Source organism: Colius striatus, chromosome 26 (assembly GCF_028858725.1).
Source record: "Colius striatus isolate bColStr4 chromosome 26, bColStr4.1.hap1, whole genome shotgun sequence".
NCBI lineage: Eukaryota > Metazoa > Chordata > Aves > Coliiformes > Coliidae > Colius > Colius striatus.
In genome coordinates this window covers 1844707-1871413 of record NC_084784.1, presented here as the reverse complement: position 1 = coordinate 1871413, position 26707 = coordinate 1844707, and the positions used below count along the sequence as shown (strand labels likewise).

The 26707-nt window shown below is 64.2% G+C and overlaps 2 protein-coding genes across 3 annotated transcripts; both read left to right on the top strand.

Moving 5' to 3' along the window:
• Positions 1 to 93: 93 nt before the first annotated feature.
• MIP (major intrinsic protein of lens fiber) lies at positions 94 to 4632 on the top strand. Its single transcript, XM_062015572.1, is given in 9 exon segments — positions 94 to 150; positions 152 to 202; positions 204 to 343; positions 345 to 454; positions 3492 to 3565; positions 3568 to 3681; positions 3773 to 3853; positions 4408 to 4536; positions 4579 to 4632. Coding segments are annotated over 9 exon segments (810 nt in total).
• A 619-nt stretch (positions 4633 to 5251) lies between these two features.
• TIMELESS (timeless circadian regulator) lies at positions 5252 to 26494 on the top strand. 2 transcript variants are annotated; one of them, XM_062015676.1, is made up of 30 exons: positions 5252 to 5318; positions 6436 to 6565; positions 6646 to 6799; positions 8316 to 8430; positions 8511 to 8573; positions 9527 to 9628; positions 9709 to 9864; positions 9940 to 10073; positions 12164 to 12251; positions 12331 to 12507; positions 14165 to 14382; positions 14469 to 14572; positions 16067 to 16236; positions 17491 to 17619; positions 18743 to 18894; positions 18975 to 19072; positions 19162 to 19279; positions 21559 to 21760; positions 22373 to 22524; positions 22897 to 22982; positions 23091 to 23214; positions 23327 to 23409; positions 23493 to 23635; positions 23980 to 24154; positions 24272 to 24340; positions 24477 to 24595; positions 24687 to 24801; positions 25710 to 25749; positions 25881 to 25972; positions 26145 to 26494. In XM_062015676.1, the coding sequence occupies exons 2-30, from the start codon at positions 6469 to 6471 to the stop codon at positions 26258 to 26260; spliced, it is 3591 nt and encodes a 1196-aa protein (XP_061871660.1). In that variant the 5' UTR covers positions 5252 to 5318; positions 6436 to 6468; the 3' UTR covers positions 26261 to 26494. The 2 variants fall into 2 exon arrangements, with proteins under 2 accessions (XP_061871660.1, XP_061871662.1); XM_062015678.1 differs by lacking the exon at positions 9527 to 9628.
• Positions 26495 to 26707: the final 213 nt, after the last annotated feature.

Genomic DNA, 26707 nt, shown 5'->3' with positions numbered 1-26707 from the left:
TTTGGGGAGGAGGGGGGAGGGGGTGTTATAAAGGTGGGTGCGAAGAGCCCCCCGGGAGGGGAGCGGGGCCGTGCAGGGCAGCGGGGGCTGGCCATGCGGGAGCTGCGCTCGTCCTCCTTCTGGAGGGCTGTCCTGGCTGAGTTCCTGGGCAGGCCTCCTCTATGCTCTGCTGGGTTTGGGGGCTTCCCTACGCTGGACCCCAGGGACCCCCCAGTATCTTTGGAGCCGCCATGGCCTTTGGCTTTGCCCAAACCACCTTGGTGCAGGCGTTGGGTCACGTCAGTGGGGGTCACCTCAACCCAGCCATCACGTTGGCGTTCCTGATGGCCTCGCAGCTCTCCGTGGCAGGCTGTGGGCTACATGCTGGCTCAGGTGCTGGGAGCGCTGGCTGGGGCTGGGGTGCTCTATGGGGTGACACCAGCCCCTGTCCGTGGCACCCTTGGCCTCAACCATGGTGAGCAAATTGGGGGGGCTGGGGCTAATGTGGGGTTTGGAGATGGTTTTGGGGTGCTGAGGGGGGTTAATGGGGTGGTGTGGGGCAGCCATGGAGGGTTTGGGGTGCAGGGTGTGTTTTGGGGGGGGTTGGGGTGCAGTGGTGGGGTGCAGTGGGGAGGTTTGGGGTGCAATGTGTGTGTGAGGGTTTGGGGTGCAGTGGGGGAGTGGGGTGCAGTGGGGGTTTGGGGTGCAGTGTGTGTGTGAGGGCTTAGGGGGGTTCAGTGTGGGAGGGTTTGGGGTGCAGTGGGGGGTGGGGTGCAGTGTGTGTGTGTGAGGGTTTGGGGGGTTCAGTGTGGGAGGTTTTGGGTGCAGTGGGGGGTTTGGGGTGCAGTGAGGAGGTTTGGGGTGCAATGTGTGGTGAGGGTTTGGGTGTGGTGCAGTGGGGGAGTGGGGTGCAGTGGGGGTTTGGGGTGCAGTGTGTGTGTGAGGGCTTAGGGGGGTTCAGTGTGGGAGGGTTTGGGGTGCAGGCAGTGGGAGGGGGTTGGGGTGCAGTGTGTGTGTGTGAGGGTTTGGGGGGTTCAGTGTGGGAGGTTTTGGGGTGCAGTGAGGGGGTTTGGGGTGCAGTGAGGAGGTTTGGGGCTGCAATGTGTGTGTGAGGGTTTGGGGCTGCAGTGGGGGAGTGGGGTGCAGTGTGGGGGTTTGGGGTGCAGTGTGTGTGTGAGGGCTTAGGGGGTTCAGTGTGGAGGGTTTGGGGTGCAGTGGGGGGGTTGGGGTGCAGTGGGGGGTTTGGGGTGCAGTGTGTGTGTGAGGGTTTAGGGGTTTCAGTGTGGGAGGGTTTGGGGGTGCAGTGGGGGGGTTTGGGGAGCAGTGTGTGTGAGGGTTTGGGGGGTTCAGTGTGGGAGGTTTTGGGGTGCAGTGGGGGGTTTGGGGTGCAGTGGAGAGGTTTGGGGAGCAGTGTGTGTGTGAGGGGGGGTTGGGGGGGTCAGTGTGGGAGGGTTGGGGTGCAGTGGGGGGGGTTTGAGGGGTGCAGTGTGTGTGTGAGGTTTGGGGGTTTCAGTGTGGGAGGGTTTGGGGGTGCAGTGGGGGGGTTTGGGGTGCAGTGTGTGTGTGAGGTTTGGGGGGTTCAGTGTGGGAGGGTTTGGGTGCAGTGGGGGTTTGGGGTGCAGTGTGTGTGTGAGGGTTTAGGGGTTTCAGTGTGGGAGGGTTTGGGGTGCAGTGGGGGTTTGGTGTGCAGTGGGGAGGTTTGGGGTGCAATGTGTGTGTGAGGGTTTGGGTGCAGTGGGGGAGTGGGGTGCAGTGGGGGGTTTGGGCTGCAGTGTGTGTGTGAGGGCTTAGGGGGGTTCAGTGTGGAGGTTTTGGGGTGCAGTGGGGGGTTTGGGGTGCAGTGGGGGGGTTTGGGTTGCAGTGTGTGTGTGAGGGTTTGGGGGGTTCAGTAGTGGGAGGTTTGGGTGCAGTGGGGTTGGGTGCAGTGTGTGTGTGAGGGTTTGGGGGGTTCAGTGTGGGAGGTTTGGGGTGCAGTGGGGGTTTGGGGTGCAGTGTGTGTGTGAGGGTTTTGGGGGGTTCAGTGTGGGAGGTTTTGGGGTGCAGTGGGGGGTTTGGGGTGCAGTGTGTGTGTGAGGGTTTGGGGGGTTCAGTGTGGAGGTTTGTGGGTGCAGTGGGGGTTTGGGTGCAGTGGGGGGTTTGGGGTGCAGTGTGTGTGTGAGAGGTTTGGGGGGTTCAGTGTGGGAGGTTTTGGGGTGCAGTGGGGGTTTGGGGTGCAGTGTGAGTGTGTGAGGGTTTGGGGGGTTCAGTGTGGGAGGTTTTTGGGTGCAGTGGGGGTTTGGGGGTGCAGTGTGTGTGTGAGGGTTTGGGGGGTTCAGTGTTGGAGGTTTTGGGGTGCAGTGGGGGTTTGGGGTTCAGTGTGTGTGTGAGGGTTTGGGGGGTTCAGTGTGGAGGTTTGGGGTGCAGTGGGGGTTTGGGGTGGCAGTGGGGGGGTTTGGGTGCAGTGTGTGTGTGAGGGTTTGGGGTTCAGTGTGGTTTGGGTTCAGTGTGTGTGTGAGGTTTGGGGTTCAGTATGTGCGGTGAGGGTTTGGGGGGTTCAGTGTGTGTTTGGGGTTCAGTGTGTGTGTGGGGTTCAGTATGTGTGTGAGGGTTTGGGGTTCAGTGTGTGTTTGGGGTTCAGTGTGTGTGTGTGAGGGTTTGGGGTTCAGCTGTGTGTGTGGGAGGGTTTGGGGGGTTCAGTATGTGTGTGTGAGGGTTTGGGTCTCAGTGTGTGTTTGGGGTTCAGTATGTGTGTGGGAGAGTTTGGGGTTCAGTGTGTGTTTGGGGTTCAGTATGTGTGCATGTGAGGGTTTGGGTTCAGTGTGTTGGTTTGGGGTTCAGTGGTGTGCATTGCGGGGTTCGAGTATGTGCGTGTGAGGGTTTGGGGGTTCAGTGTGTGTTTGGGGTTCAGTGTGTGTGTGTGAAGGTTGGGGTTCAGTGTGTGTTTGGGGTTCAGTATGTGTGGGAGGGTTTGGGGTTCAGTGTGTGTTTGGGTTCAGTGTGTGTGTGTGAGGGTTTGGGGTTCAGTATGTGTGTGAGGGTTTGGGGGGTTCAGTATGTGTTTGGGTTCAGTGTGTGTGTGGGAGGTTTGGGGTTCAGTGTGTGTTTGGGGTTCAGTGTGTGTGTGGGAGGGTTTGGGGTCAGTGTGTGTTTGGGGGGGTAGGGTTCAGTGTGTCGTGTGTGCGTGTGAGGGTTTGGGGTTCAGTGTGTGTTTGGGGTTCAGTGTGTGCGGTGTGAGGTTTGGGGTTCAGTGTGTGTTTGGGGTTCAGTGTGTGTGTGGAGGGTTTGGGGTTCAGTGTGTGTTTGGGGTTCAGTGTGTGTTGTGTGGAGGGTTTGGGGTTCAGTGTGTGTTTGGGGGGGTTGGGGTTCAGTGTGTGTGTGTGCGTGTGAGGGTTTGGGGTTCAGTGTGTGTGTGCGTGTGTGTGAGGGTTTGGGGTTCAGTGTGTGTTTGGGGGGGAGGTAGCCAGCCGGGGCAGCAGGTGGGAGGGCTTTTGGGGTGCTGGAGGAATAGGGGCTCTGCTCCGCGGGGTGCTGAGCTCCGTCCGCGCAGCTGCACCCCGGCGTGGGCCCGGGCCAGGGCACGGTGCTGGAGCTGCTCCTTCACCGCCCAGTTCGTCCTCTGCGTCTTACTGCGTCTTCGCCAGCTTCGACGATCGTCACGACGGGCGCCCCGGCTCTGCCGCGCTGCCCGTCGGCTTCTCCCTGGCCCTCGGCCACATCTTCGGGGTAAGAGCGGCCGCGGGGTCCCTCCGGGGATCTGGGGGGGTCACAGGGGTAGCCCCAAATCCTCCTCCCCATCCTTTCCTCCTCCGCACAGATCCACTACACGGGCGCCGGGATGAACCCCGCGCGCTCCTTCGCTCCCGCTGTCATCACCCGCAACTTCGCCAACCACTGGGTAAGTGGGGGGCGTGGAGACCCCCCGCCCCCGCCCCATTGCCCTCCCTGAGCCTCCCCTCTGCTCCCACTCCTGCCCCCTGCCCAAGGGGAGGCTCCCCGGTGACCGCAGCCCCCCGGGATGCTCGGGGCTGAGCAAGGAGCCCCCCCTCAGCCCTGCCGCTCCCCAATATCTCCATGGGATGTGCCCGCTGCCCCCCTGCAGTGGGGGGTGGGTACCCCACGGTCGGACCAGAGCTCCCGGGGCGGGGGGGGATGAACGGAGGAGTAGAGTGTCCCTGGGGTGGGAGAGCCCCGAAGCCAGGGACCTCCAGAGGGATCGGGATGGGGGGAACCCATCCACGCCGGAGCCCCAAAACTGAGGTCCCTCGGTCGGACAGGGAGGCGGGTGCGTAGAGCGGGGGCGGGGGACTCCCGGTTACACCGAGTCCCGGAGCTGGGGGGCGGGGAGGGTAACGAGGGGGGTCCCCCGGAGCCCCGCTGTCTGGTCGGGGGGTGTTGGGGGGGTACCGGGGGGGGGGTCCCGGTGCCGGTTCCCACGCCGCCCCCCCGCAGGTGTACTGGGCGGGCCCGCTGCTGGGCGCGGCGCTGGGCGCGGTGCTGTACGAGTTCGCGCTGTGCCCGCGGCCGCGGAGCTTGGCCGAGCGCCTGGCCGCCCTCAAAGGCGAAGCTCCCGCAGCCGCCGTCACCGCGGCCGCCGCCACCGTCACCGCCGCCGCCGCCGAGCCGCCCCCGGAGCCGCCGGCAGAGCCGCTGGAGCTGAAGACTCAGGGGCTGTGACGGGGCCCGGGCCCCCGCCCGCTGCTTTGCTGTGAACGGGGCCGCCGCCGCCGTGCGTTGTGGTGCGTGTGTTGCGCGGCGCGGCGGAGCGGAGCGGAACGGAGCGGGGGCTGCGTTACCGGGACACCGGCCGGGGCGGCCCCAACCGGGCCGGGGCCGCAGCCGCTTTCTCCGCCGCGGCGGCACTTCTGTGTTCGGTGAATTAAACCTGCTCTTTTATTTTGGTAACCGGCCGCGGCCGTGAGCGCCGCCGGGGAACCGGGACGGGCCGGGCCGGGACACGGGAACCACGCACCGGGGCACCGGGAGGCGCCGCCCGCTCGTTCCCGCGCCCGCAGGGGAAACCCCGCCTCAGGGAGAGCGGCTGCGCGGCGCTTAAAAGGGCGATGGCCTCCCGCAGTGTGGGGGGGAGGAGTGGTCCCCGCCAGCACAGGGGTGCGGGGCAGGGGTACTGCCCGAGGGGAGGGGGCTTCGGGGCACACGCTCGTCGGGTGGTTCTCGCGATGGGAAGGTGGGGGTGCGGGGGGGACGGATGCTCAGGGGTGGGGACCACAAGAGCTCGCCGGCGGGAGTTGCCGCTTGAAGGCCGCGGGCGGGGCGGGGCCTGTGGCCGCGGGAACTGGGGCGGTTGTGTAACGCCGCCTCCGCGCCGCTGCCCCGGGACGGGCGACGAGACGGGGCCGGCGGTGAGCGGGGAGGGGGCTCCGGGACCGGGGGGGGCTCCGGGGTTGGGGGGGGCTCCAGGACCGGGGGGGGGGGGGGGGGAGGGAGGGAGGGACCGGGAGGGGCTCCGGGACCGGGGGGGGGAAAGGAGGGTCCGGAGGGGGCTCCGGGGTTGGGGGGGAAGGGAGGGACCGGAGGGGGCTCCGGGACCGGGGGGGGAAGAGAGGGATCGGAGGGGCTCCGGGGTTGGAGGGGGGAAGGGAGGGACCGGAGGGGGCTCCGGGACCGGAGGGGGCTCCGGGCTTGGGGGGGGAAGGGAGGGACCGGGGGGGAAGGGAGGGACCGGAGGGGGCTCCAGGGTTGTGGGGGGAAAGGGAGGGACGGGAGGGGGCTCCGGGACCGGGGGGAGAAGGGAGGGACCGGGGGGGGCTCCGGGACCGGGGTGGGGGGGGAAGGGAGGGACCGGAGGGGGCTCCGGGGTTGGGGGGGGAATGGAGGGACCGGGGGGGCTCCGGGACCGGGGGGGAAAGGGAGGGACCGGGGGGGGCTCCGGGACCGAGGAGGGGAAGGGAGGGACCGGAGGGGGCTCCGGGACCGGGGGGGGAAGGGATCGGGGGGGGAAGAGAGGGATCGGAGGGGCTCCGGGGTTCGGGGGGGAAGGGAGGGACCGGAGGGGGCTCCGGGGTTGGGGGGGGAAGGGAGGGACCGGAGGGGGCTCCGGGGTTGGGGGGGGACGTGGGGGAAATCGCGACCGCCGGGGGCTCCGGGACCGGGAGGGGGAGAAGGGGCAGGACCCTGGGGGGGGGGGTCTCCGGAACCGGGGGGCGTGGGGCGGGACGGGGCTGGCGGTGGCTCCGGGACTGGAGGGGGCAGAGGCGGTGGGACGGGGCTGGCGGTGGCTCCGGGACGGGCAGGTTCGGTGGTACCGGGGGGTCAGTTTGTGCTTGGGAAGGGGGGCGAGGGAAGCGGATTTGCGCCAGGGGGCGGCTCCCTTGCAGTGCCCCGATGCCGGGAACCACGCAGCGGGGATGCCTGAGGCTGACCGGTGCCCTGGGGGGTGGGGAAGGAGGTGAGGGGAGCTCTGGGAGACCCCAAAACGAGGGAGCCACCGCGTGATGCTGCTGCTGTGGCCGTGTCCAGAAGGTCCCCGGTTGGCAGCGCCCGCCGCGCTGCATGGACTGGTACATGATGAACTGCGAGCTCCTGGCGACCTGCAGCGCTCTGGGCTACCTGGAAGGAGACGTTTACCACCGGGAACCCGACTGCCTGGGTAGGAGAGGAGCTGTGGGCGGCAGAGGGAGCTGTGGAGGCAGCTGGAAGCTGATGGCATCGTTGTTATCACCCTCTAAGAGAGCGTGAAGGACCTGATCCGGTACCTGAGACACGAGGATGAGACCCGGGACGTCCGGCAGCAGCTGGGGGCGGCTCAGATCCTGCAGAACGACCTCCTGCCCCTCCTGGTGCAGCACTCGCAGGACAAAGGGCTCTTCGATGCCATCGTCAGGTACAGGGCTGGGGGAGGGGGGGGGCAGGTTTGGGAGGTTGGGGGTGACCCTGATGGGTTGGTTGGAGGGTCAGGAGTGGCCCCAGGGGCAAGTTTGGGGGGGTTGGGGGTTGGTCCTGGGGGGTTGGAGGGTCAGAGGTGGTCCCAAGGGTGGGTTGGAAGGTTGGAGGTGGCCCCAGGGATGAGCTGGAAGGTTGGAGGTGGCTCTGGAGGAGTGTTGGAGGGTCAGGGGTTGGTTGAAGGAGTTGGGGAGGTGGCCCTAGGAGTGAGTTGGGGGTTGGAGAGTGGCCCCAGGGGCAAGTTGGGGGTGCCACGGGGTTGGGTGGATGGTTGGAGGTGGCTCAGGGGGAGGGTTGGAGGATTGGGGGCTGCCCCAGGGGTTGATTGGAGGGTCGGGGGCTGCCCCAGGGGTTGGTTGGAGGGGTTGGGGAGGTGGCCCTAGGAGTGAGTTGGGGGCTGGGGAGTGGCCCCAGGGGCAAGTTGGGGGTGCCACAGGGTTGAGTGGATGATTGGAGGTGGCTCAGGGGGAGGGTTGGAGGGTCGGGGGCTGCCCCAGGGGTTGGTTGGAGGGGTTGGGGAGGTGGCCCTAGGAGTGAGTTGGGGGTTGAGAGTGGCCCTAGGGGTAAGTTGGGGGTGCCACAGGGTTGGGTTGGATGGTTGGAGGTGGCTCTGGGGGAGGGTTGGAAGGCCAGGGGCAGGTTGGAGAGTGAGGGGGTGGCCTCCAGGGTGAGCTGGGGGTTGGGGGTGGCCCCAGGGGCAAGTTGGGGGGGGGGGTCAGGGGTGACCCTGGGAGAGGGCTGGAGGTGGCCCCAGTGATGAGTTTGGGGTGGGAGGCAGCCCCAGGGACAGGTTGGAGGGTCAGGGATGGCTCCAGATGATGAATTGGGGGTCAGGGGTGGCCCCAGGGACAAGTTGAAGGGTCAAGGGGTGGCCTTGGGTGCTGGTTGAGTGGTCATGAGTGGCCTCAGTGATGAGTTGGGGGTCAGGGGTGGCCTCAAGGGCAAGTTGGGGGTGTTGGGGGCCACCTCAGAGGTGGGTTGGATGGTCAGGGGTGGCTCTGTGGGAGGGTTTGGGGGTCAGGGGTGGCTCTGGGGGAGGGTTTGGGGGTCAAGGGTGGCTCTGGGGGAGGGTTTGGGGGTCAGGAGTGGCTTTGGAGGAGGGTTTGGGGGTCAGGGGTGGCCCTGGGGGAGGGTTTGGGGGTCAGGGGTGGCTCTGGGGGAGGGTTTGGGGGTCAGGGGTGGCTTTGGGGGAGGGTTTGGGGGTCAGGGGTGGCTCTGGGGGAGGGTTTGGGGGTCAGGGGTGGCTCTGGGGGAGGATTTGAGGGTCAGGGGTGGTTCTGGGGGAGGGTTTCGGGGTCAGGGGTGGCGCTGGGGGAGGGTTTGGGGGTCAGGGGTGGCTCTGGGGGAGGGTTTGGGGGTCAGGGGTGGCCCTGGGGGAGGGTTTGGGGGTCAGGGGTGGCTCTGGGGGCTCCCCACGGAGCGGTGGTCCCACTGCCCCCCTCGTTTGCCCCTCCCAGGCTGATGGTGAACCTGACCCAGCCGGCGCTGCTGTGCTTCGGCAAAGTGCCGGCAGATGCCACCTCCAGGCACCACTTTCTCCAGGTCCTGTCCTACCTCCAGGCCTACAAAGAGGTGAGTCCACCCCAGGGAGGAGGGGCTGTGGTTCTGGGGGCTCCCCCTGTCCCCCCTCACTCACATCAGGCTCCCTCCAGGCCTTTGCCAGTGAGAAGGTTTTCGGGGTGCTCAGTGAGAAGCTCTATGACCTCTTGCAGCTGGTGAGTCCCATTCCCACCTGCCTCCTGGGGGGCTCCATCTCTGTTTCCTGGGAGGGTCTCTCTCTTGTTCCTGGAGGGTCCCCCTCTCTTGTTCCTGGGGGGCCCCCTCTCTGTCTCCTGGGGGAGGTCCCATCTCTTGCTCCTGGGTGGCTCCATCCCTGTCTCCTAGAGGGTCCATCTCTTGCTCCTGGAGGGTTCACTTCTTGCTCCTGGGGGTCCCCATCTCTTCCTCCTGAGGGACTCCTTCTCTGTCTCCTGAGGGGGTCCACCTCTGGTTCCTGGAGGGGGTCCCATCTCTTGCTCCTGTGGGTCCCCATCTCTGTCTCCTCGGTGGCTCCATACCTGTCTCCTAGAAGGTCCCTCTCTTGCTCCTGGGGGGGTCCCCATCTCTTGCTCCTGGGGGGGTCCCCATCTCTTGCTCCTGGGGGAGGTCCCATCTCTTGCTCCTGGAGGGCTCCATCTCTTGCTTCTGGGGGCTCCCCTTCTCTTGCTCCTGGGGGGTCCCCTTCTCTTGCTCCTGGGGGGTCCCCTTCTCTTGCTCCTGGGGATCCCCTTCTCTTGCTCCTGGGGGGCTCCATCTCTTGCTCCTGGGGGGTCCCTCTCTTGCTTCTGGAGGGCTCCCTCTCTTGCTCCTGGGGGGGTCCACCTCTGGTTCCTGGGGGAGGTCCCATCTCTTGCTCCTGGAGGGTCCATCTCTTGTTTCTGGGGGTCCCCCTCTCTTGCTCCTGGGGGATTCCACCTCTGGTTCCTGGGGGAGATCCCCTCTCTTGCTCCTGGGGGAGGTCCCATCTCTTGCTCCTGGGTGGCTCCATCCCTGTCTCCTAGAGGGTCCATCTCTTGCTCCTGGGGGGTCCATCTCTTGCTTCTGGGGAGTCCCTCTCTGTGTCCTGGGGGTCCCTCTCTGTGTGCTGCCCTCCCCCTGCCATGCTGTGCTCATGGCTGTGTGTGGCCAGGACTGGGAGCAGCGGCAGGAGGAGGACACGCTGCTCATCGAGAGGATCCTGCTGCTGGTGCGCAACGTGCTGCACGTGCCCCCAGACCCCTCAGAGGAGCAGGTACCACCGTGGGGACCCTCCCCTCAGCTCCCTGGGGACCTGCTCAGCTCCTCCTCACCCCTTGTTTCCCCCTCTTGCAGGGTGTGGATGGTGATGCCAGCGCCCACGACCGCGTGCTGTGGGCTCTGCACATCAGTGGCATGGATGACCTGCTCAAGTTCCTGGCCAGTGCCCAGGCAGAGCAGCAATGGGCCCTGCACGTCCTGGAGATCATCTCCCTCATGTTCCGTGACCAGGTGAGGCAGGGTTTGGGTTTGTGGGGACCCCCTCCCCACAGCACCCTGCTGTGGTGCTGATGGTGTTGCCCACAGAGCCCCGAGGAGCTGGCGGTGCTGGGGCAGGGCCAGGAGGGTGCTGAGCACAGGGAGGACACGCGGGAGCTGCAGGCGCTGCGGCACAGGGAGGTGGCGGAGAAGAGGGCTCGGGCACTGCAGCGCCCGTCCAGGTGAGCAGGGGCAGAGCCCCATGGCTGGGGCAGGACCCCTGTGTGGGGCTGAGCCCTTGTAGTGGGACCAGGACCCCTGTGTGGGGCTGAGCCCCCATGGCTGGGCCAGGACCCCTGTGTGGGGCTGAACCCTTATAGTGGGACCAGGACCCCTGTGTGGGGCTGAGCCCTTATAGTGGGACCAGGACCCCTGTGTGGGGCTGAGCCCCCATGGCTGGGCCAGGACCCCTGTGTGGGGCTGAGCCCTTATAGTGGGACCAGGACCCCTGTGTGGGGCTGAGCCCTTATAGTGGGACCAGGACCCCCATGGCTGGGGCAGGACCCCTGTGTGGGGCTGAGCCCTTATAGTGGGACCAGGACCCCCATGGCTGGGCCAGGACCCCTGTGTGGGGCTGAGCCCTTATAGTGGGACCAGGACCCCCATGGCTGGGCCAGGACCCCTGTGTGGGGCTGAACCCTTATAGTGGGACCAGGACCCCTGTGTGGGGCTGAGCCCTTATAGTGGGACCAGGACCCCTGTGTGGGGCTGAGCCCCCATGGCTGGGCCAGGACCCCTGTGTGGGGCTGAACCCTTATAGTGGGACCAGGACCCCTGTGTGGGGCTGAGCCCTTATAGTGGGACCAGGACCCCTGTGTGGGGCTGAGCCCCCATGGCTGGGCCAGGACCCCTGTGTGGGGCTGAGCCCTTATAGTGGGACCAGGACCCCTGTGTGGGGCTGAGCCCTTATAGTGGGACCAGGACCCCCATGGCTGGGGCAGGACCCCTGTGTGGGGCTGAGCCCTTATAGTGGGACCAGGACCCCCATGGCTGGGCCAGGACCCCTGTGTGGGGCTGAGCCCTTATAGTGGGACCAGGACCCCCATGGCTGGGCCAGGATCCCTGTGTGGGGCTGAGCCCTTATAGTGGGACCAGGACCCCTGTGTGGGGCTGAACCCTTATAGTGGGACCAGGACCCCCATGGCTGGGCCAGGACCCCTGTGTGGGGCTGAACCCTTATAGTGGGACCAGGACCCCTGTGTGGGGCTGAACCCTTATAGTGGGACCAGGACCCCTGTGTGGGACCAGGACCCCCATGGCTGGACCAGGACCCCTGTGTGGGACCAGGACCCTCATGGTTTGGACCAGGATCTCTCCATGTGGGTCTGGGACCCCTGTGTGGAACTGGGACCTCCATGGCTGGGCCAGGACCCCTGTGTGGGGCTGAACCCTTATAGTGGGACCAGGATCTCTCCATGTGGGTCCAAGACCCCCATGGCTGGACCAGGACACCTGTGTGGGACCAGGATCTCTCCATGTGGGTCTGGGATCCCTGTGTGGGGCTGAACCCTTATACTGGGACTAGGACCCCCATGGTGGGACCAGGACCCCCATGGCTGGGCCAGGACCCCTGTGTTGGGCTGAACCTTTATGGTGGGACCAGGATCTCTCTGTGCGGGTCTGGGAACCCTGTGTGGGACCAGGACCCCCATAGTGGGACCAGGATCTCTCCATGTGGGACCAGGACCCCTGTGTGGGACCAGGACCCCCATGGCTGGGCCAGGACCCCTGTGTAGGGCTGAGCCCCCATGATGGGCCAGGATTTCTCCTTGTGGGACTGAGAGCCCATGATGGAGCCAGGACCCCTATATGGGACCAAGACCCCAGTGTGGGCCTGGGACTGTTGTGTAGGAGTCGGATCAAGACCATCAACAGGGATCAAGACCCCCATGGCAGGGCTGAGACCCCCGAGTTGGGACCAGGAGCCCCATGGTGACATCAGGAGTCCCGTGTGGGATCCAGACCCCAGTGTGGGGCTGGGACTCTTGTGTAGGAGTCAGATCAAGACCCCCAAGTGGGATCAAGACCATCAACTGGGATCCAGACCCCCATGGCAGGGCTGAGACCCCCAAGTTGGGACCAGGAGCCCCATGGTGACACCAGGAGTCCCGTGTGGGATCCAGACCCCAGCGTGGGGCTGGGATTCTTGTGTAGTTAGAGATCAAGACCCCCAAGTGGGATCAAGACCATCACCTGGGATCCAGACCCCCATGTCAGGGCTGGGACCCCTGTGTGGGGCTGTCCCCCCTCAGCCCTCTCCCTCCACCCCCAGACACTCCCGTTTCGGCGGCTCCTACGTCCTGCAGGGGCTGCGGGCGCTCGGGGACCGCGACGTCGTGTTCCACAGAGGCCTCCACCAGGTGAGTGTGGGGAGGGAAGGGCTCAGACTGGGGCTGATGGAGGGGGAACCCAACCTCTCTCTGTGGTTATCTCCCTCAGCTGAAGAGCTACAGCCATGACCTGGGGAAGGAAGCGCGGCGGGTGCCGCGGCGGCGCCAGGCGGCTGCTGAGGCCGGACCCTCGCGGCGCTCTGCCCGCAACGTGCGGCTCTTCCTCTGCCAGTTCTGCCAGGACTTCTTGGAGAGCTGCTACAACCGCCTCATGCTGCTGGTCAAGGTCAGGGGCTGAGCTTGGGGTGAGGGAGGACACACACACATATATACCAGGAGGTCTTCATGGGCAAGGAGCCAATGGCAGCCTGGGGGGCATGAAGAGAGTGTGGGCAGCAGGGCCAGGGAGGTTGTGCTGCCCCTCTGCTCTGCCAGAGCTGGGGAGGCCTCAGCTGGAGTCCTGGGGCCAGTGCTGGGCTCCCCAGCTCCAGAGGGACAGGGAACTGCTGCAGAGGCCAGTGCAGGGACACCAAGATGATCAGGGCACTGGAGCATCTTCCTTCTGAGGAAAGGCTGCAGCCCTGGGGCTGTTCAGCCTGGGGAACAGAAGCCTGAGCTCAGGGGCACCTTGTTAATACTTAAGAAGTACCAGGCTGCCCAGGGAGGGTGTGGAGGCTCCTTCCTTGGAGCTCTTCAAGACCCACCTGGACACGTTCCTGTGTGACCTGACCTAGGTGGGAGCTGCTTCTGCAGGGAGTTGCACTGGATGAGCTCTAAAGGTCCCTCCCAGCCCCCACCATGCTGTGAGTCTGATAAAGGGTGTCAGGAGACTGAGGTGACATTTCCTTGCTGGGGTGGCCAGTGGCAGGACAAGGGGTGATGGGCACAGGCTGGGACACAGCAAGTGCCCCTGGCCCAGGAGGAGCAAGTCCTTTGGTGCTGAGCTGAGGGAGCCCTGGCCCAGGCTGCCCAGGGAGGGTGTGGAGGCTCCTTCTCAGGAGGTTCCCAACCCCCCCTGGACACGTTCCTGTGCCCCCTGAGCCAGGGGAAGCTGCTGGAGCAGGGGCTGGGGCTGGAGCAGCTCTGCAGGGCCTTTCCCACCCCTCACCACTCAGGGATATGTGTGCCCTTGTGGGCAAGGAGCCAATGGCAGCCTGGGGGGCATGGAGAGAGTGTGGGCAGCAGGGCCAGGGAGGTTGTGCTGCCCCTCTGCTCTGCCAGAGCTGGGGAGGCCTCAGCTGGAGTCCTGGGGCCAGTGCTGGGCTCCCCAGCTGCAGAGAGACAGGGAAGTGCTGCAGAGAGGCCAGGGCAGGGCCAGCAAGATGCTGAGGGATGGAACGTGTGTGTGAGGAGGAAAGGCTGCAGCCCTGGGGCTGTTGAGCCTGGGGAACAGAAGCCTGAGCTCAGGGGCAACTCAGCAACACTTTTAAGTATCTCCCCAGCTCCACAGGGACAGGGAACTGCTGCAGAGAGGCCAGGGCAGGGACACCAAGATGATCAGGGCACTGGAGCATCTTTCACAGGAGGAAAGGCTGCAGCCCTGGGGCTGTTTAGTCTGGAGAAGAGGAGACTGAGGGAGGAACTCATGAATAGCTCCAAGTGTGTCCATGGTGGGTGTCAGGAGGTTGGGGCAGCGCTTTTTGCTGTTGTAACAGGACAAATGATGATAGGATGGAGCTGGAACACAAACAGTTCCATGCGAACACAAGGAAAAAGCATTTCAGTGTGAGCTGAGGGAGCCCTGGCCCAGGCTGCCCAGGGAGGGTGTGGAGGCTCCTTCCTTGGAGCTCTTCAAGACCCCCCAGGACACGTTCCTGTGTGACCTGACCTAGGTGGGAGCTGCTTCTGCAGGGGGGTTAGGCTGGATGAGCTCTACAGGTCCCTCCCAACCCCACCATTCAGTGATTCCCTGTGGGACTAACACCTTCTTTACCCACCTCCAGGATCAACTGGTGAGGGAGAAGGCTCAGCAGCACGATGAGACTTATTACCTGTGGGCCACAGCCTTCTTCATGGCCTTCAACCGGTGCCGGGGCTTCCGTCCCGAGCTGGTGTCGGAGACGGTGGGTGTCCGCGCCTTCCACTTCATGGAGCAGAACCTCACGGCTTACTACGAGATGGCACTGATGGATAAGAAGGAAGCAGCCACCTGGGCACGAAGGTGGGTACTTGGGACCTTCTCCCAGGTTATCTTAGAGCTCCATCTGCCCTCCTCTGGCGACTTGCCCTGATGTGGCTCATCCCCAGGATGCATTTGGCCCTGAAGGCGTACCAGGAGCTGCTGCGGACGGTGCAGGAGATGGATCGGCACCCGGAGCAGGCTGTGAGGGACAGCAGCCAGGTCATCAAGAGTGAGTCTGTCTTGGCATGTTGGCTGAGGGCAGTGGGCTGAGGTTGCCCCAGGGCAAGTGCTGGGTCCTGCTCTTGGGCCACCCCAAGGCCAGGCAGCTCCAGGCTGGGGCAGAGGGGCTGGAAACTGCTGCAGGGAAAGGGCCTGGGGGGGCTGGTGCCAGGGGCTGAACAGCAGCCAGCAGCGTGCCCAGGGGGGCAAGAAGGCCAAGGGCAGCCTGGCTGGGCTCAGCAGTGGGGTGGCAGCAGGAGCAGGGCAGGGATTGTCCCCTGTGCTGGGCCCTGGGGAGGCTGCAGCTCCAGGGCTGTGTCAGTGCTGGGCCCCTCACTCACTGCCACAGGGACACTGAGGGGCTGCAGCGTGGCCACAGCCCCTGGGACGGGGGTTTGAGGGGAAAAGTGGGGTTTTGGGGAACTTGTGAGGGGGAAAGGTGAGTTTTGGGGGAGTTCTGAGGGAGAAAGTGGGGTTGGGGTGGAGTTTGGAGGGAAAAAGGGGGAGTTTGGGGGGTTTGGAAGGAGAAAGGGGGTTTGGAGTGAATTTCTGAGGGGAAAAAGTGAGGTTTGGGGCAGTTTTGAGGGGAAAAAGGGTGTTTTGGTGAACTTCTGAGGGAAAAAGTTGAGTTTTGAGGGAGAAAGTGGGGTTTTGGGAGAGTTTTGAGGGAAAATGTGAGGTTTTAGTGAACTTCTGAGGGGAGAGGTGGCGGCCTGGAGGGGAGGCTGAGGGAGAAAGTGGGGTTGGGGTGGAGTTTGGAGGGGAAAAAGTCAGATTTGGGGAGTTTGGAACGAAAAGGGGGTTTGGAGTGAACTTCTGAGGGGAAAAAAGTGAGGTTTGGGGCAGTTTTGAGGGGAAAAGGGTGTTTTGGTGAACTTCTGAGAGGAAACGGTGGGGTTTTGGTGAAGTTTTGGGGGAAAAGGTGGGTTTTGTTTGACTTCTGAGGGAAAAGGTGGGGTTTGGTGGGGTTTTGAGGGAAAACCTGGGAGGTTTGGAGGGAAAAAGGGGGGTTGTGGTGTACTTCTGAGGGAAAAAGTGAGGTTTTGAGGGGGAAAAGGGGTTTTGGTGGTCACCTGAGGGGAAAAAGTTGAGATTTCAATGAATTTTGAGGGAGAAAGTGTGGTTTTGATGGTGAACTCCCTGCCAGGAGGCTGCAGGGAGCTGGGGTCGGTCTCTGCTCCTGAGGGGCAGCACAAGAGGAAAGGGGCTGGAGTTGCCCCAGGGGAGGTTGAGGCTGGAGCTGAGGCAGAACTGTTTCCCTGAGAGGGGTGTCAGCCCTGTGCCAGGCTGCCCAGGGAGCTGGGGCAGTGCCCAGCCCTGGAGGGACCCCAAAGCCGTGGGGTGAGGTGCTGAGGGGTCAGTGCTGGGCTGGGCAGGGTGAGGGCAGGGCTGGGCCTGCAGCAGCTTCAGGGGCCTTAACAACCCAACCCATCCCCTTGTCATTCTCTATCCCTCTCCACCTCGCTGTGGGGCCACAATCCAACCCCTTTTCCCTCCTCCTCAGGCAACATCTTCTACCTGATGGAGTACAGGGAGCTTTTCCTGGCGCTGTTCCGGCGGTTCGACGAGGCGAAGCAGCCGCGCGGGTTCCTGCGGGACCTGGTGGAAACGGCGCATCTGTTCCTGCGCATGCTGGAGCGCTTCTGCCGCGCCCGCCGAGGCCTCGTCGTGCAGGTGCCCTGTCCCTTTCCCCCTTGTCCCTTTCCCCCTTGTCCCTTTCCCCCCTGTCCCTTTCCCCCCTGTCCCTTTCCCCCCTGTCCCTTTCCCCCTGTCCCTTCCCCCCTGTCCCTTCCCCCCTGTCCCTTCCCCCCTGTCCCTTCCCCCCTGTCCCTTCCCCCCTGTCCCTTCCCCCTTGTCCCTTTCCCCCTTGTCCCTTTCCCCCTTGTCCCTTTCCCCCTTGTCCCTTTCCCCCTTGTCCCTTTCCCCCTTGTCCCTTTCCCCTTGTCCCTTTCCCCCCTGTCCCTTTCCCCCCTGTCCCTTCCCCCCCTTGCCCCTTCCCCCCTTGCCCCTTGCCCCCTTGCCCCCTTGTCCCTTGCCCCCTTGTCCCTTGCCCCCTTGTCCCTTGCCCCCTTTCCCCTGCCCCCCCTCTCCCCTGCCCCCCCTCTCCCCTGCCCCCCCTCTCCCCTGCCCCCCCTTTCCCTGCTCTCTTGTGCCTTTCCCTGCCCCCCCTTTTCCCTGCCCCCCCTTTTCCCTGCCCCCCCTTTTCCCTGCCCCCCCTTTTCCCTGCCCCCCCTTTTCCTGCTCTCTTGTGCCTTTCCATGGCCCCCCTTTCCATGCCCTCTTGCCCCTTTTCCATGCCCCTTTCCCTGCTCCCCTGCCCCCTTTCTATGCTCTCTTGTCCCTTTCCACGCCCTCTTTCCATGCCTCTCAGACCCTTTTTCCCTGCCCCCCTTTTTCCCTGCCCCCCTTTTTCCCTGCCCCCCTTTTTCCCTGCCCTCTTGCACCCTTTTCCATGCCCCCTTTCCATGCCCTCTTGTCCATTTCCATGCCCCCCTTTCCATGCCCTCTTGACCTTTTCCATGGCCCCTTTTCCATGGCCCCTTTTCCATGGCCCCTTTTCCATGGCCCCTTTTCCATGGCCCCTTTTCCATGGCCCCCTTTCCCCCTTTGCCCTGCCCCCCTGCCCCCTTTCTATGCTCTCTTGTCCCTTTCCATGCCCCTCTTTCCATGCCTATCAGACCCTTTTCATGGCCCCCTGCCCCCTTGTCCCCCTGCCCCCTTTCTATGCTCTCTTGACCTTTTCCATGCCCCCTTTCCATGCCTCTCAGACCCTTTCCATGGCCCCTTGCCCCTTTTCCCTGCCCCCCTACCCCCTTTCTATGCTCTCTTGTCCCTTTCCCTGCCGCCCTTTCCCTGCCCCCCTTGCCCCTTTCCCTGTCTCTCTACCCTTTCCATGCCCCCTGACCCTTTCTATGCCCACCAACCCAGAGCAAACGTGTGAAGAGGAAGAAGAAGAAGCCACCAGCAGCTGCAGCTCTGACCCAGCAGCCCCTCAGCACCGCAGAGCTGGAGGAGCTGTGGGCAGGATTGACCCCACAGCTCCAGGGCTGCCTGCAGGTAATGAGGAAGGGTTTGGAGCAGGAGAGGGAAGGGATGGGGATTGAGGGGTGGTTTAGTGGGGTGTGGAGTGACTGGTTGACACTAAACTGGGAGCACTGGCTGATGCACCAGAGGCTGAGCTGCCAGTCCTGAGCTGGGCAGGATGAGAGCTGGGCACAGAGGAACCTGCTGAGGGGCACCAAGGGCAGAGTCCTGCAGCTGGGGAGGAACCAGCCCAGCACCAGCCCAGGCTGGGGGTGAGCTGCTGGAGAGCAGCTGTGGGACAGGGCCCTGGCAGTGCTGGGGGGCAGCAAAGGGAACGTGGGGCAGCACCGTGGGCTGGTGGGCAAGGAGCCAATGGCAGCCTGGGGGGCATGAAGAGAGTGTGGGCAGCAGGGCCAGGGAGGTTGTGCTGCCCCTCTGCTCTGCCAGAGCTGGGGAGGCCTCAGCTGGAGTCCTGGGGCCAGTGCTGGGCTCCCCAGCTGCAGAGAGACAGGGAAGTGCTGCAGAGAGGCCAGGGCAGGGCCAGCAAGATGCTGAGGGATGGAACATGTGTGTGAGGAGGAAAGGCTGCAGCCCTGGGGCTGTTCAGCCTGGGGAACAGAAGCCTGAGCTCAGGGGCAACTCAGCAACACCTTTAAGTATCTCCCCAGCTCCAGAGGGACAGGGAACTGCTGCAGAGGCCAGTGCAGGGACACCAAGATGATCAGGGCACTGGAGCATCTTCCTGATGAGGAAAGGCTGCAGCCCTGGGGCTGTTCAGCCTGGAGAAGAGGAGACTGAGCCCAGGGGGGAGCTCATGAATAGCTCCAAGTGTGTCCATGGTGGGTGTCAGGAGGTTGGGGCAGCGCTTTTTGCTGTTGTAACAGGACAAATGATGATGGGATGAAGCTGGAACACAACCAGTTCCATGTGAACACAAGGAAAAAGCATTTCAGTGTGAGCTGAGGGAGCCCTGGCCCAGGCTGCCCAGGGAGGGTGTGGAGGCTCCTTCCTTGGAGCTCTTCAAGACCCCCCTGGACACGTTCCTGTGTGACCTGACCTAGGTGACCCTGCTTCTGCAGGGGGTTGGGCTGGATGAGCTCTAAAGCTCCCTCCCAACCCCCCTCATTGTGTGACTGTGTGACTGCTCCTGCCCCAGGGAGACATCCCCCTTCCTGAGGACGTGGTGCCTTTCGACGCAGCCTCGGAGACGCCGGTGGAGGAGCAACGAGCTGAGGCCGTGCTGCAGATCCAGCGCTGCCTCCGGGGCTCCCACGGCCCCCAGGCCCTGAGCCTGCTGCGCTCTGCCCGGTACCAGCCTCCCCCAGCCCCCTCCCACCCCCAGCAAGGGCTGTGGGGACGCAGTGCCATCCCCTCCCCTCTCTCCCCAGGGATGTGTGGCCTGAAGGGGATGTGTTTGGGCCCCCTGACGTGGGACCGTCCCAGGAGATGCAGCTGCTGAGGGAGATTCTCTTGGCTCCTCTGCCCCGTGAGTCCCTCACACAGTGACCCTCAGGGTTGTGGGGGAGGCTCTGGGTCAGGGGGAGCTGCAGGCTCACAGCAACTGTCCCACCACAGGGCACGAGCCACCCGAGGCTGAGGAGCAGGAGGAAGATGAGGAGGAGGATGAGGAAGAGGAAGAACAGACTGTGCAGGTGTCAGAGAAGGAGTTCAACTTCCTCGACTACCTGAGACGGTGAGAGGGGAAAGGGAAGGGTCCAGGGTGGCCACTCACCTCTCACTGGGGTGGCCACCACTCACCAGGATAGCCCCTGCTTAATGGGCTGGCCCCCATTGCCCAGGGGCTGGCCCCCATTGCCCAGGGATGACTATCATTGTCCAGGGGTGGCTACTACTCACTGGGATGGCCCTTACCAGGATAGTCCCTGCTTACTGGAGTGGCCCCCATTGCCCAGGGGTGGGCTACCATTGCCCAGGGATGACTATCATTGACCAGGGGTGGCTACTACTCACTTAGATAGCCCTTACCAGGATTGCCCCTGCTTACTGGAGTGGGCCCCCATTGCCCAGGGCTTGGCCACCATTGCCCAGGGATGGCTACTACTCACTTAGATGGCCCTTAGCAGATAGCCCCTGCTTACTGGACTGTCTCCCACTGCCCAGGGCTTGGCTACCATTGCCCAGGGCTTGGCTACCATTGCCCAGGGGTGGCTACTACTCACTGGGATGGCCCTTACCAGATAGCCCCTGCTTACTGGAGTGGCCCCCATTGCCCAGGGGTGGGACCCCATTGCCCAGGGATGACTATCATTGACCAGGGGTGGCTACTACTCACTTAGATAGCCCTTACCAGGATAGCCCCTGCTTACTGGAGTGGGCCCCCGTTGCCCAGGGATGGGCCCCCATTGCCCAGGGCTGACTATCATTGCCCAGGGGTGGCTACTACTCACTGGGATGGCCCTTACCAGATAGCCTCTGCTTACTGGAGTGGCCCCCATTGCCCGGGGGTGGGCTACCATTGCCCAGGGATGACTATCATTGACCAGGGGTGACTACTGCTCACTGGGATGGCCCTTACCAGATAGCCCCTGCTTAATGGAGTGGCCCCCATTGCCCAGAGGGGACTATCATTGCCCAGGGATGGCTACTACTCGCTTAGATAGCCCTTACCAGGATAGTCCCTGCTTGCTGGAGTGGCCCCCATTGCCCAGGGGTGGGCTACCATTGCCCAGGGATGACTATCATTGCCCAGGGATGGCTACTACTCGCTTAGATAGCCCTTACCAGGATTGCCCCTGCTTACTGGAGTGGGCCCCCATTGCCCAGGGCTTGGCTACCATTGCCCAGGACTTGGCTACCATTGCTCAGGGCTTGGCCACCATTGCCCAGGGATGGCTACTACTCACTTAGATGGCCCTTAGCAGATAGCCCCTGCTTATTGGACTGTCTCCCATTGCCCAGGGGTGGGACCCCATTGCCCAGGGATGACTATCATTGACCAGGGGTGGCTACTACTCACTTAGATAGCCCTTACCAGGATAGCCCCTGCTTACTGGAGTGGGCCCCGTTGCCCAGGGCTTGGCTACCATTGCCCAGGGGTGACTGTCATTGCCCAGGGGTGGCTACTACTCACTGTGATGACCCTTACCAGTATAGCTCCTGCTTACTGGAGTGGCCCCCATTGCCCAGGGCTTGGCCACCATTGCCCAGGGCTTGGCTACCATTGCCCAGGGCTTGGCTACCATTGCCCAGGGGTGGCTACTGCTCACTGGGATGGCCCTTAGCAGATAGCCCCTGCTTACTGGACTGTCTCCCATTGCCCAGGGCTTGGCTACCATTGCCCAGGGCTTGGCTACCATTGTCCAGGGGTGGCTACTGCTCACTGGGATGGCCCTTACCAGATAGCCCCTGCTTACTGGAGTGGCCCCCATTGCCCAGGGGTGGGACCCCATTGCCCAGGGCTTGGCTACCATTGCCCAGGGCTTGGCCACCATTGCCCAGGGGTGGCTACTGCTCACTGGGATGGCCCTTAGCAGATAGCCCCTGCTTATTGGGCTGTCTCCCACTGCCCAGGGCTTGGCCCCCACTGCCCAGGGCTTGGCTACCATTGCCCAGGGGTGGCTACTGCTCACTGGGATGGCCCTTAGCAGATAGCCCCTGCTTACTGGGCTTGGCCCCCACTGCCCAGGGCTTGGCCCCCACTGCCCAGGGCTTGGCTACCATTGCCCAGGGGTGGCTACTGCTCACTGGGATGGCCCTTAGCAGATAGCCCCTGCTTATTGGGCTGTCTCCCACTGCCCAGGGCTTGGCCCCCACTGCCCAGGGCTTGGCCCCCACTGCCCAGGGCTTGGCTACCATTGCCCAGGGGTGGCTACTACTCACTGGGATGGCCCTTAGCAGATAGACCCTGCTTACTGGGCTGGCCCCCACTGCCCAGGGCTTGGCCCCCACTGCCCAGGGCCTGGCCCCACTGCCCAGGGCTGGTGCTGTGCCCCTGACCCTGCTGGTGCCCAGGTTTGCCTGTGCCCCCGTGGTGCGGGCGCTGGTGCTGCTGCTCCGCGGCTACTCCCGCAACAGCCCCCGCACCAACCACTGCGCGGCGCGGCTGCTGCACCGCCTGGCCCGGGACCTGCGCATGGAGGGGCTCCTCTTCCAGCTCTCCCTCTTCTCCCTCTTCCATCGCCTCCTCAACGACCCTGCTGCAGCTGCACACCAGGTCAGACACTGCCCAGCCCCCCCTGAGCCCCCCCAGCCCTGGGAGGGGTCTGTGCCCAGCATCCTCCAGCCCTGGGAGGGGTCTGTGCCCAGGGAGGGGTCTGTGCCCATGGAAGTGTCTGTGCCCAGCATCCCCCAGCCCATGGAGGGGTCAGTGCCCAGGGAGGGGTCTGTGCCCAGCATCCCCCAGCCCATGGAGGGGTCAGTGCCCAGGGAGGGGTCTGTGCCCAGCATCCTCCAGCCCTGGGAGGGGTCTGTGTCCAGGGAGGTGTCTGTGCCCATGGAAGTGTCTGTGCCCAGCATCCCCCAGCCCTGAGAGGGGTCTGTGCCCAGGGAGGGGTCTGTGCCCATGGAAGTGTCTGTGCCCAGCATCCCCCAGCCCATGGAGGGGTCAGTGCCCAGGGAGGGGTCTGTGCCCAGCATCCCCCAGCCCTGGGAGGGGCCTATGCCCAGAGAAGAGTCTATGCCCAGCATCTCCCAGCCCTGAGAGGGGTCAGTGCCCAGGGAGGGGGTCTGTGCCCAGCATCTCCCAGCCCTGGGAGGGGTCTGTGCCCATGGAGGGGTCTGTGCCCAGCATCCTCCAGCCCCACTCTTTCCCTCTCTCTGCCCACAGGAGCTGGTGGCTTTGGCTAAATTCATCCTGGGCAAGTTCTTTGCTCTGGCAGCCACCAACAAGAAAGCTTTTGTGGAGCTGCTCTTCTGGAAGAGCCCAGCAGCTGCCACCGAGATGATCAAGGGCTACAGCTCGATGCAGGATGAGGAGGGGTCAGTGGGGCTGGCAGGGATGCTCCCTTCCCTTCCTTCCTTTTCCTCCACTTTCCTTCTTTGTTGTCCCCCACTTTCTTTCCCTCCCTCCCTTCCCTTTTTTCTCCTTGCCTTTTTTCCTCTTTCCCTTCCCTTCCCTTCCCTTCCCTTCCCTTCCCTTCCCTTCCCTTCCCTTCCCTTCCCTTCCCTTCCCTTCCCTTCCCTTCCCTTCCCTTCCCCTTTTTCCCCCTTACCTTTCTCCCTCTTTTCCCCTGCCTTCCTTTTCCCCCTTCCTTCTCTTTCCTCTCCTTCCTTCCCTTTCCCCTCCCTCTCTTCCTTTCCCCCCCTCCTTCTCTTCCTTCCCCCTCTCACCCTCCTCTCTGCCTCTCCCAGCCCTGCCAGGAGCCGTGTTGCCCCCTGGACCCCTCAGGAGGAACAGGAGCTGCGGGAGCTCTACTGGAAGTACAAGGAGGTGGAAGGTACTGGGAGTGCCTGGGGTGGGTGGGGCTGGGGATCCTGGGGGGCTGGGGATCCTGGGGGGCTGGGGATCCTGGGCTCTCTGTCCCTGCAGCCCCTCTCTCCCCCAGGGGAGGATGTCATCGCTGCCATCCTGCCCCATCTCCCGGCGCCGGGGCGCACACGCAGGCAGGTGGTGAAGCAGCTGGTGAGGATGGGCCTGGCCAGCAGTGCCAAAGACTTCCCACGGCAGAGGTGGGTCCCAAACCACATCCCCCCAGCCCCAGGAGGGCAGACCCCCAAGACTCAAGGTGGTCACCCCACCCCAGGATAAAGACCAAGGGTTGTTCTCCATCCCCCACCCCAGGAAGGGCACCAACCTGGTGCTGTGGACTCCGGAGCAGGAGGAGGAGCTGACACGGCTCTTTGAGGAGTTCCAAGGCTCTGAGGGTGAGCAGGGGCAGGGTGGCTGCCCCCCATAACCCCTCCTAACCCCACATAACCCCCCTCCACCCTGACCTCCCTCCCCACAGACGTCCTGGGGAGCATCATGAAGCACCTGACGGCGCGGCGGTCGCGGGCTCGTGTGGTGGAGAAGCTGCTGGGGCTGGGGCTGGTGGCAGAGCGCAAGGAGCTCTACAAGAAACGCAAGAGGAAGAGCCACAGCCCTGGGATGGTATGAGGAGGGAGCTGGAGGGGGGCAACCAGGCTGTGTCCAGCAGCTGCTGCCCCATCCTGGGGTCCCAAACCTCTGTTTCAAGGCACAGACTGGGACACAGCAAGTGCCCCTGGCCCAGGAGGAGCAAGTCCTTTGGTGCTGAGCTGAGGAAGCCCTGGCCCAGGCTGCCCAGGGAGGGTGTGGAGGCTCCTTCTCAGGAGGTTCCCAACCCCCCCTGGACACGTTCCTGTGCCCCCTGAGCCAGGGGAAGCTGCTGGAGCAGGGGCTGGGGCTGGAGCAGCTCTGCAGGTCCCTTCCGACCCCATCATCTCCATAGACACCCAACCACCTCTGCCCCACAGGCTGCAGCGGGTGCCCCAGCAGTGCCAGCCCAGGACAGCTCAGCAGAGGACAGTGAGGAGGAGGAAGATGAGGAGGAGGATGAGGAGAATGAAGAGGAGGAAGGTCCCATGGAGGAGCAGTGGGCATCTGAGGAAGGGACTGGCCAGGGCCTGGCTCAACGCCTTCATCAGGAAGGTGGGCGAAGGGCTGCGAGCCCCTGGTTGGGCTTGGCCTGGCCTTGGTGGGATGGGGACAGTAGATGGTGTCTGTGACCCTCTCAACTGTCCCCATGCCCCCCTCAACTGTCCCCAGGCCTGGCTGGGCCCCTGCACTGGCTGCAGAACTGCCTGAGGAGGACAGCCCAGGACCGTGAGGAAGACGGTGAGGGCTTTGGGGCTGGAGATGGGATGGGATGGGATGGGATGGGATGGATTGGCTGGAATGGGATCAGAGGGGTTGGCATGGGCTGTGGGATGGCATAGGGCTCGTGACTGGGCTGACAGTGCCCTTGCTTCAGGCATCTCCCACCCGGTGCCGTTGGTGCCGCTGTCGGAGGAGAACGAGGATGCCATGGAGCACCGGCGCTTCCGCGCCCTGCTGCGGCAGCTGGGGCTGCGGCCCCCTGCCAACGAGCAGGTGAAGACCCTGTCCCCCATCCCCCTGTCCCCCCCATCCCTCCATGCCCCTGTCCCCCCACAGCCCTGCAGCATCTCCCCTCTCTGCCCAGGAATCCTTCTGGCGCATCCCGGCTGCCCTGAGCCCGCAGCAGCTCCGTCGCGCCGCTGCAGCCATCGCCCAGCGTGGCCCTGACCCTGCAGCATCCTCCCAGGACACTGCTCCAGGTGAGGGGCTGGGCTGGGACTGCAGGAGCAGGGCTGGGGTCCCTCCAGCTGTGGGGGTGGCCCTGGGTGCAGAGACCTGTGTGGGGGCAGGAAGGGGCTGCAGAGGGCCCTGGGCAGGCTGGAGCCATGGGCTGAGGGCAACGGGCTGAGGTTGCCCCAGGGCAAGTGCTGGGTCCTGCCCTTGAGCCACCCCAAGGCCAGGCAGCTCCAGGCTGGGGCAGAGGGGCTGGAAACTGCTGCAGGGAAAGGGCCTGGGGGGGCTGGTGCCAGGGGCTGAACAGCAGCCAGCAGTGTGCCCAGGGGGGCAAGAAGGCCAAGGGCAGCCTGGCTGGGCTCAGCAGTGGGGTGGCAGCAGGAGCAGGGCAGGGATTGTCCCCTGTGCTGGGCCCTGGGGAGGCTGCAGCTCCAGGGCTGTGTCAGTGCTGGGCCCCTCACTCACTGCCACAGGGACACTGAGGGGCTGCAGCGTGGCCAGAGCCGGGCACAGAGCTGGGGAAGGGGCTGGAGCACAAGGGGCTGGGGAGGGGCTGAGGGAATGGGGGTGTTGAGGCTGGAGAAGAGGAGGCTGAAGGGAAACAGGAGCCCTCTCTGACACTCCCTGACAGGAGGCTGCAGGGAGCTGGGGTCAGTCTCTGCTCCCCAGTCACAAGAGGAAAGGGGCTGGAGCTGGCCCAGGGGAGGTTGAGGCTGGAGCTGAGGCAGAACTGTTTCCCTGAGAGGGATGTCACCCCCTGTGCCAGGCTGCCCAGGGAGCTGGGGGAGTGCCCAGCCCTGGAGGGACCCCAAAGCCGTGGGGTGAGGTGCTGAGGGGTCAGTGCTGGGCTGGGCAGGGTGAGGGCAGGGCTGGGACTGCAGCAGCTTCAGGGGCTTTAACGACCCAACCCTGCCTCTGTTCCTGTGCCCTGCAGCTGAGCAGCCACCACCAGCACTGGGCTCAGACTCAGAGAGGTGAGAGGGGGCTCCTGGGCTCTGTCCCCTGTTCCAGGAGCTCCTTTCCCTGCCTGGGAGGGGAGATCAAGCCCTTTGGGCTCCCCCACTGTGGTGCTGAGTGGTGCCAACATCCCTCCCTCCCTCTGCAGTGAGGACACTGGCCCTGGCCCCGGCCCCAGCCCGGTGCAGTCAGGTCCCAAGAGACGACGGGAGCTTGACAGTGAGGATGAGGATGGCTCAGGTGTGTTCAACCCCCTCTGCTCCCTCCTGGGGGGGTTGAGGCTGAACCTGCTGGGTCCTGCTCAATTGTTTGGGCCCCTCTGTCCCATCCCCAGCAGTGTGGGGGCAGGGTCCTACCCCCCCTCCCTGCACCTCCCTTATCTGGGGGCTCAACCCCCTCCTTCCCCCCACAGCCACAGAGATGCCCCCCACAGCCCCCCCCTTGCAGGAGGATGAGGATGAGGATCCCCAGCCCCGAGGGCGGCGGAAGCGCATCCGCTGCCTGGAGGAGGAGGAGGAGGAAGGTTGAGGGTCTCATCCTGTACCCTGGGCTGTTTTCTGGCCGTGCTGGAGGTTGTGAAGCTGTTTTGAAGGGTGCTGGGACCATAGGTGCTGTCTCTCCCCACCCCCTTTGTTTGCCCTGGTGTTTCCATGTCCCTGCTTTACCCCCAACTCCCTCAGTTCCTTTTCTTTGGGGGTTTTATTTCTTAACACCTTTTAACTCTGGAAAGAAACCGACTCAATAAACAGAGCTCTGAGCCTGCCCTGGTGTGTGGGGCTGGGGAGGGGATGTGGGTGGGCTGTCTCCCCCCACCCCACCTCCCCCTGTGTGCTTCTGCTGCTCCTGCCCCTGGGCCAGGGCCCAACCCTGTGTGTTGCAACCCAAACTGATAACGGGAGCTATAAAGGGGCTGCAGGGGCCAGTGGGGCCAGGGCAGGGGCCAGCGAGGACAGCAGCCACGGGGGCAGGTGAGCC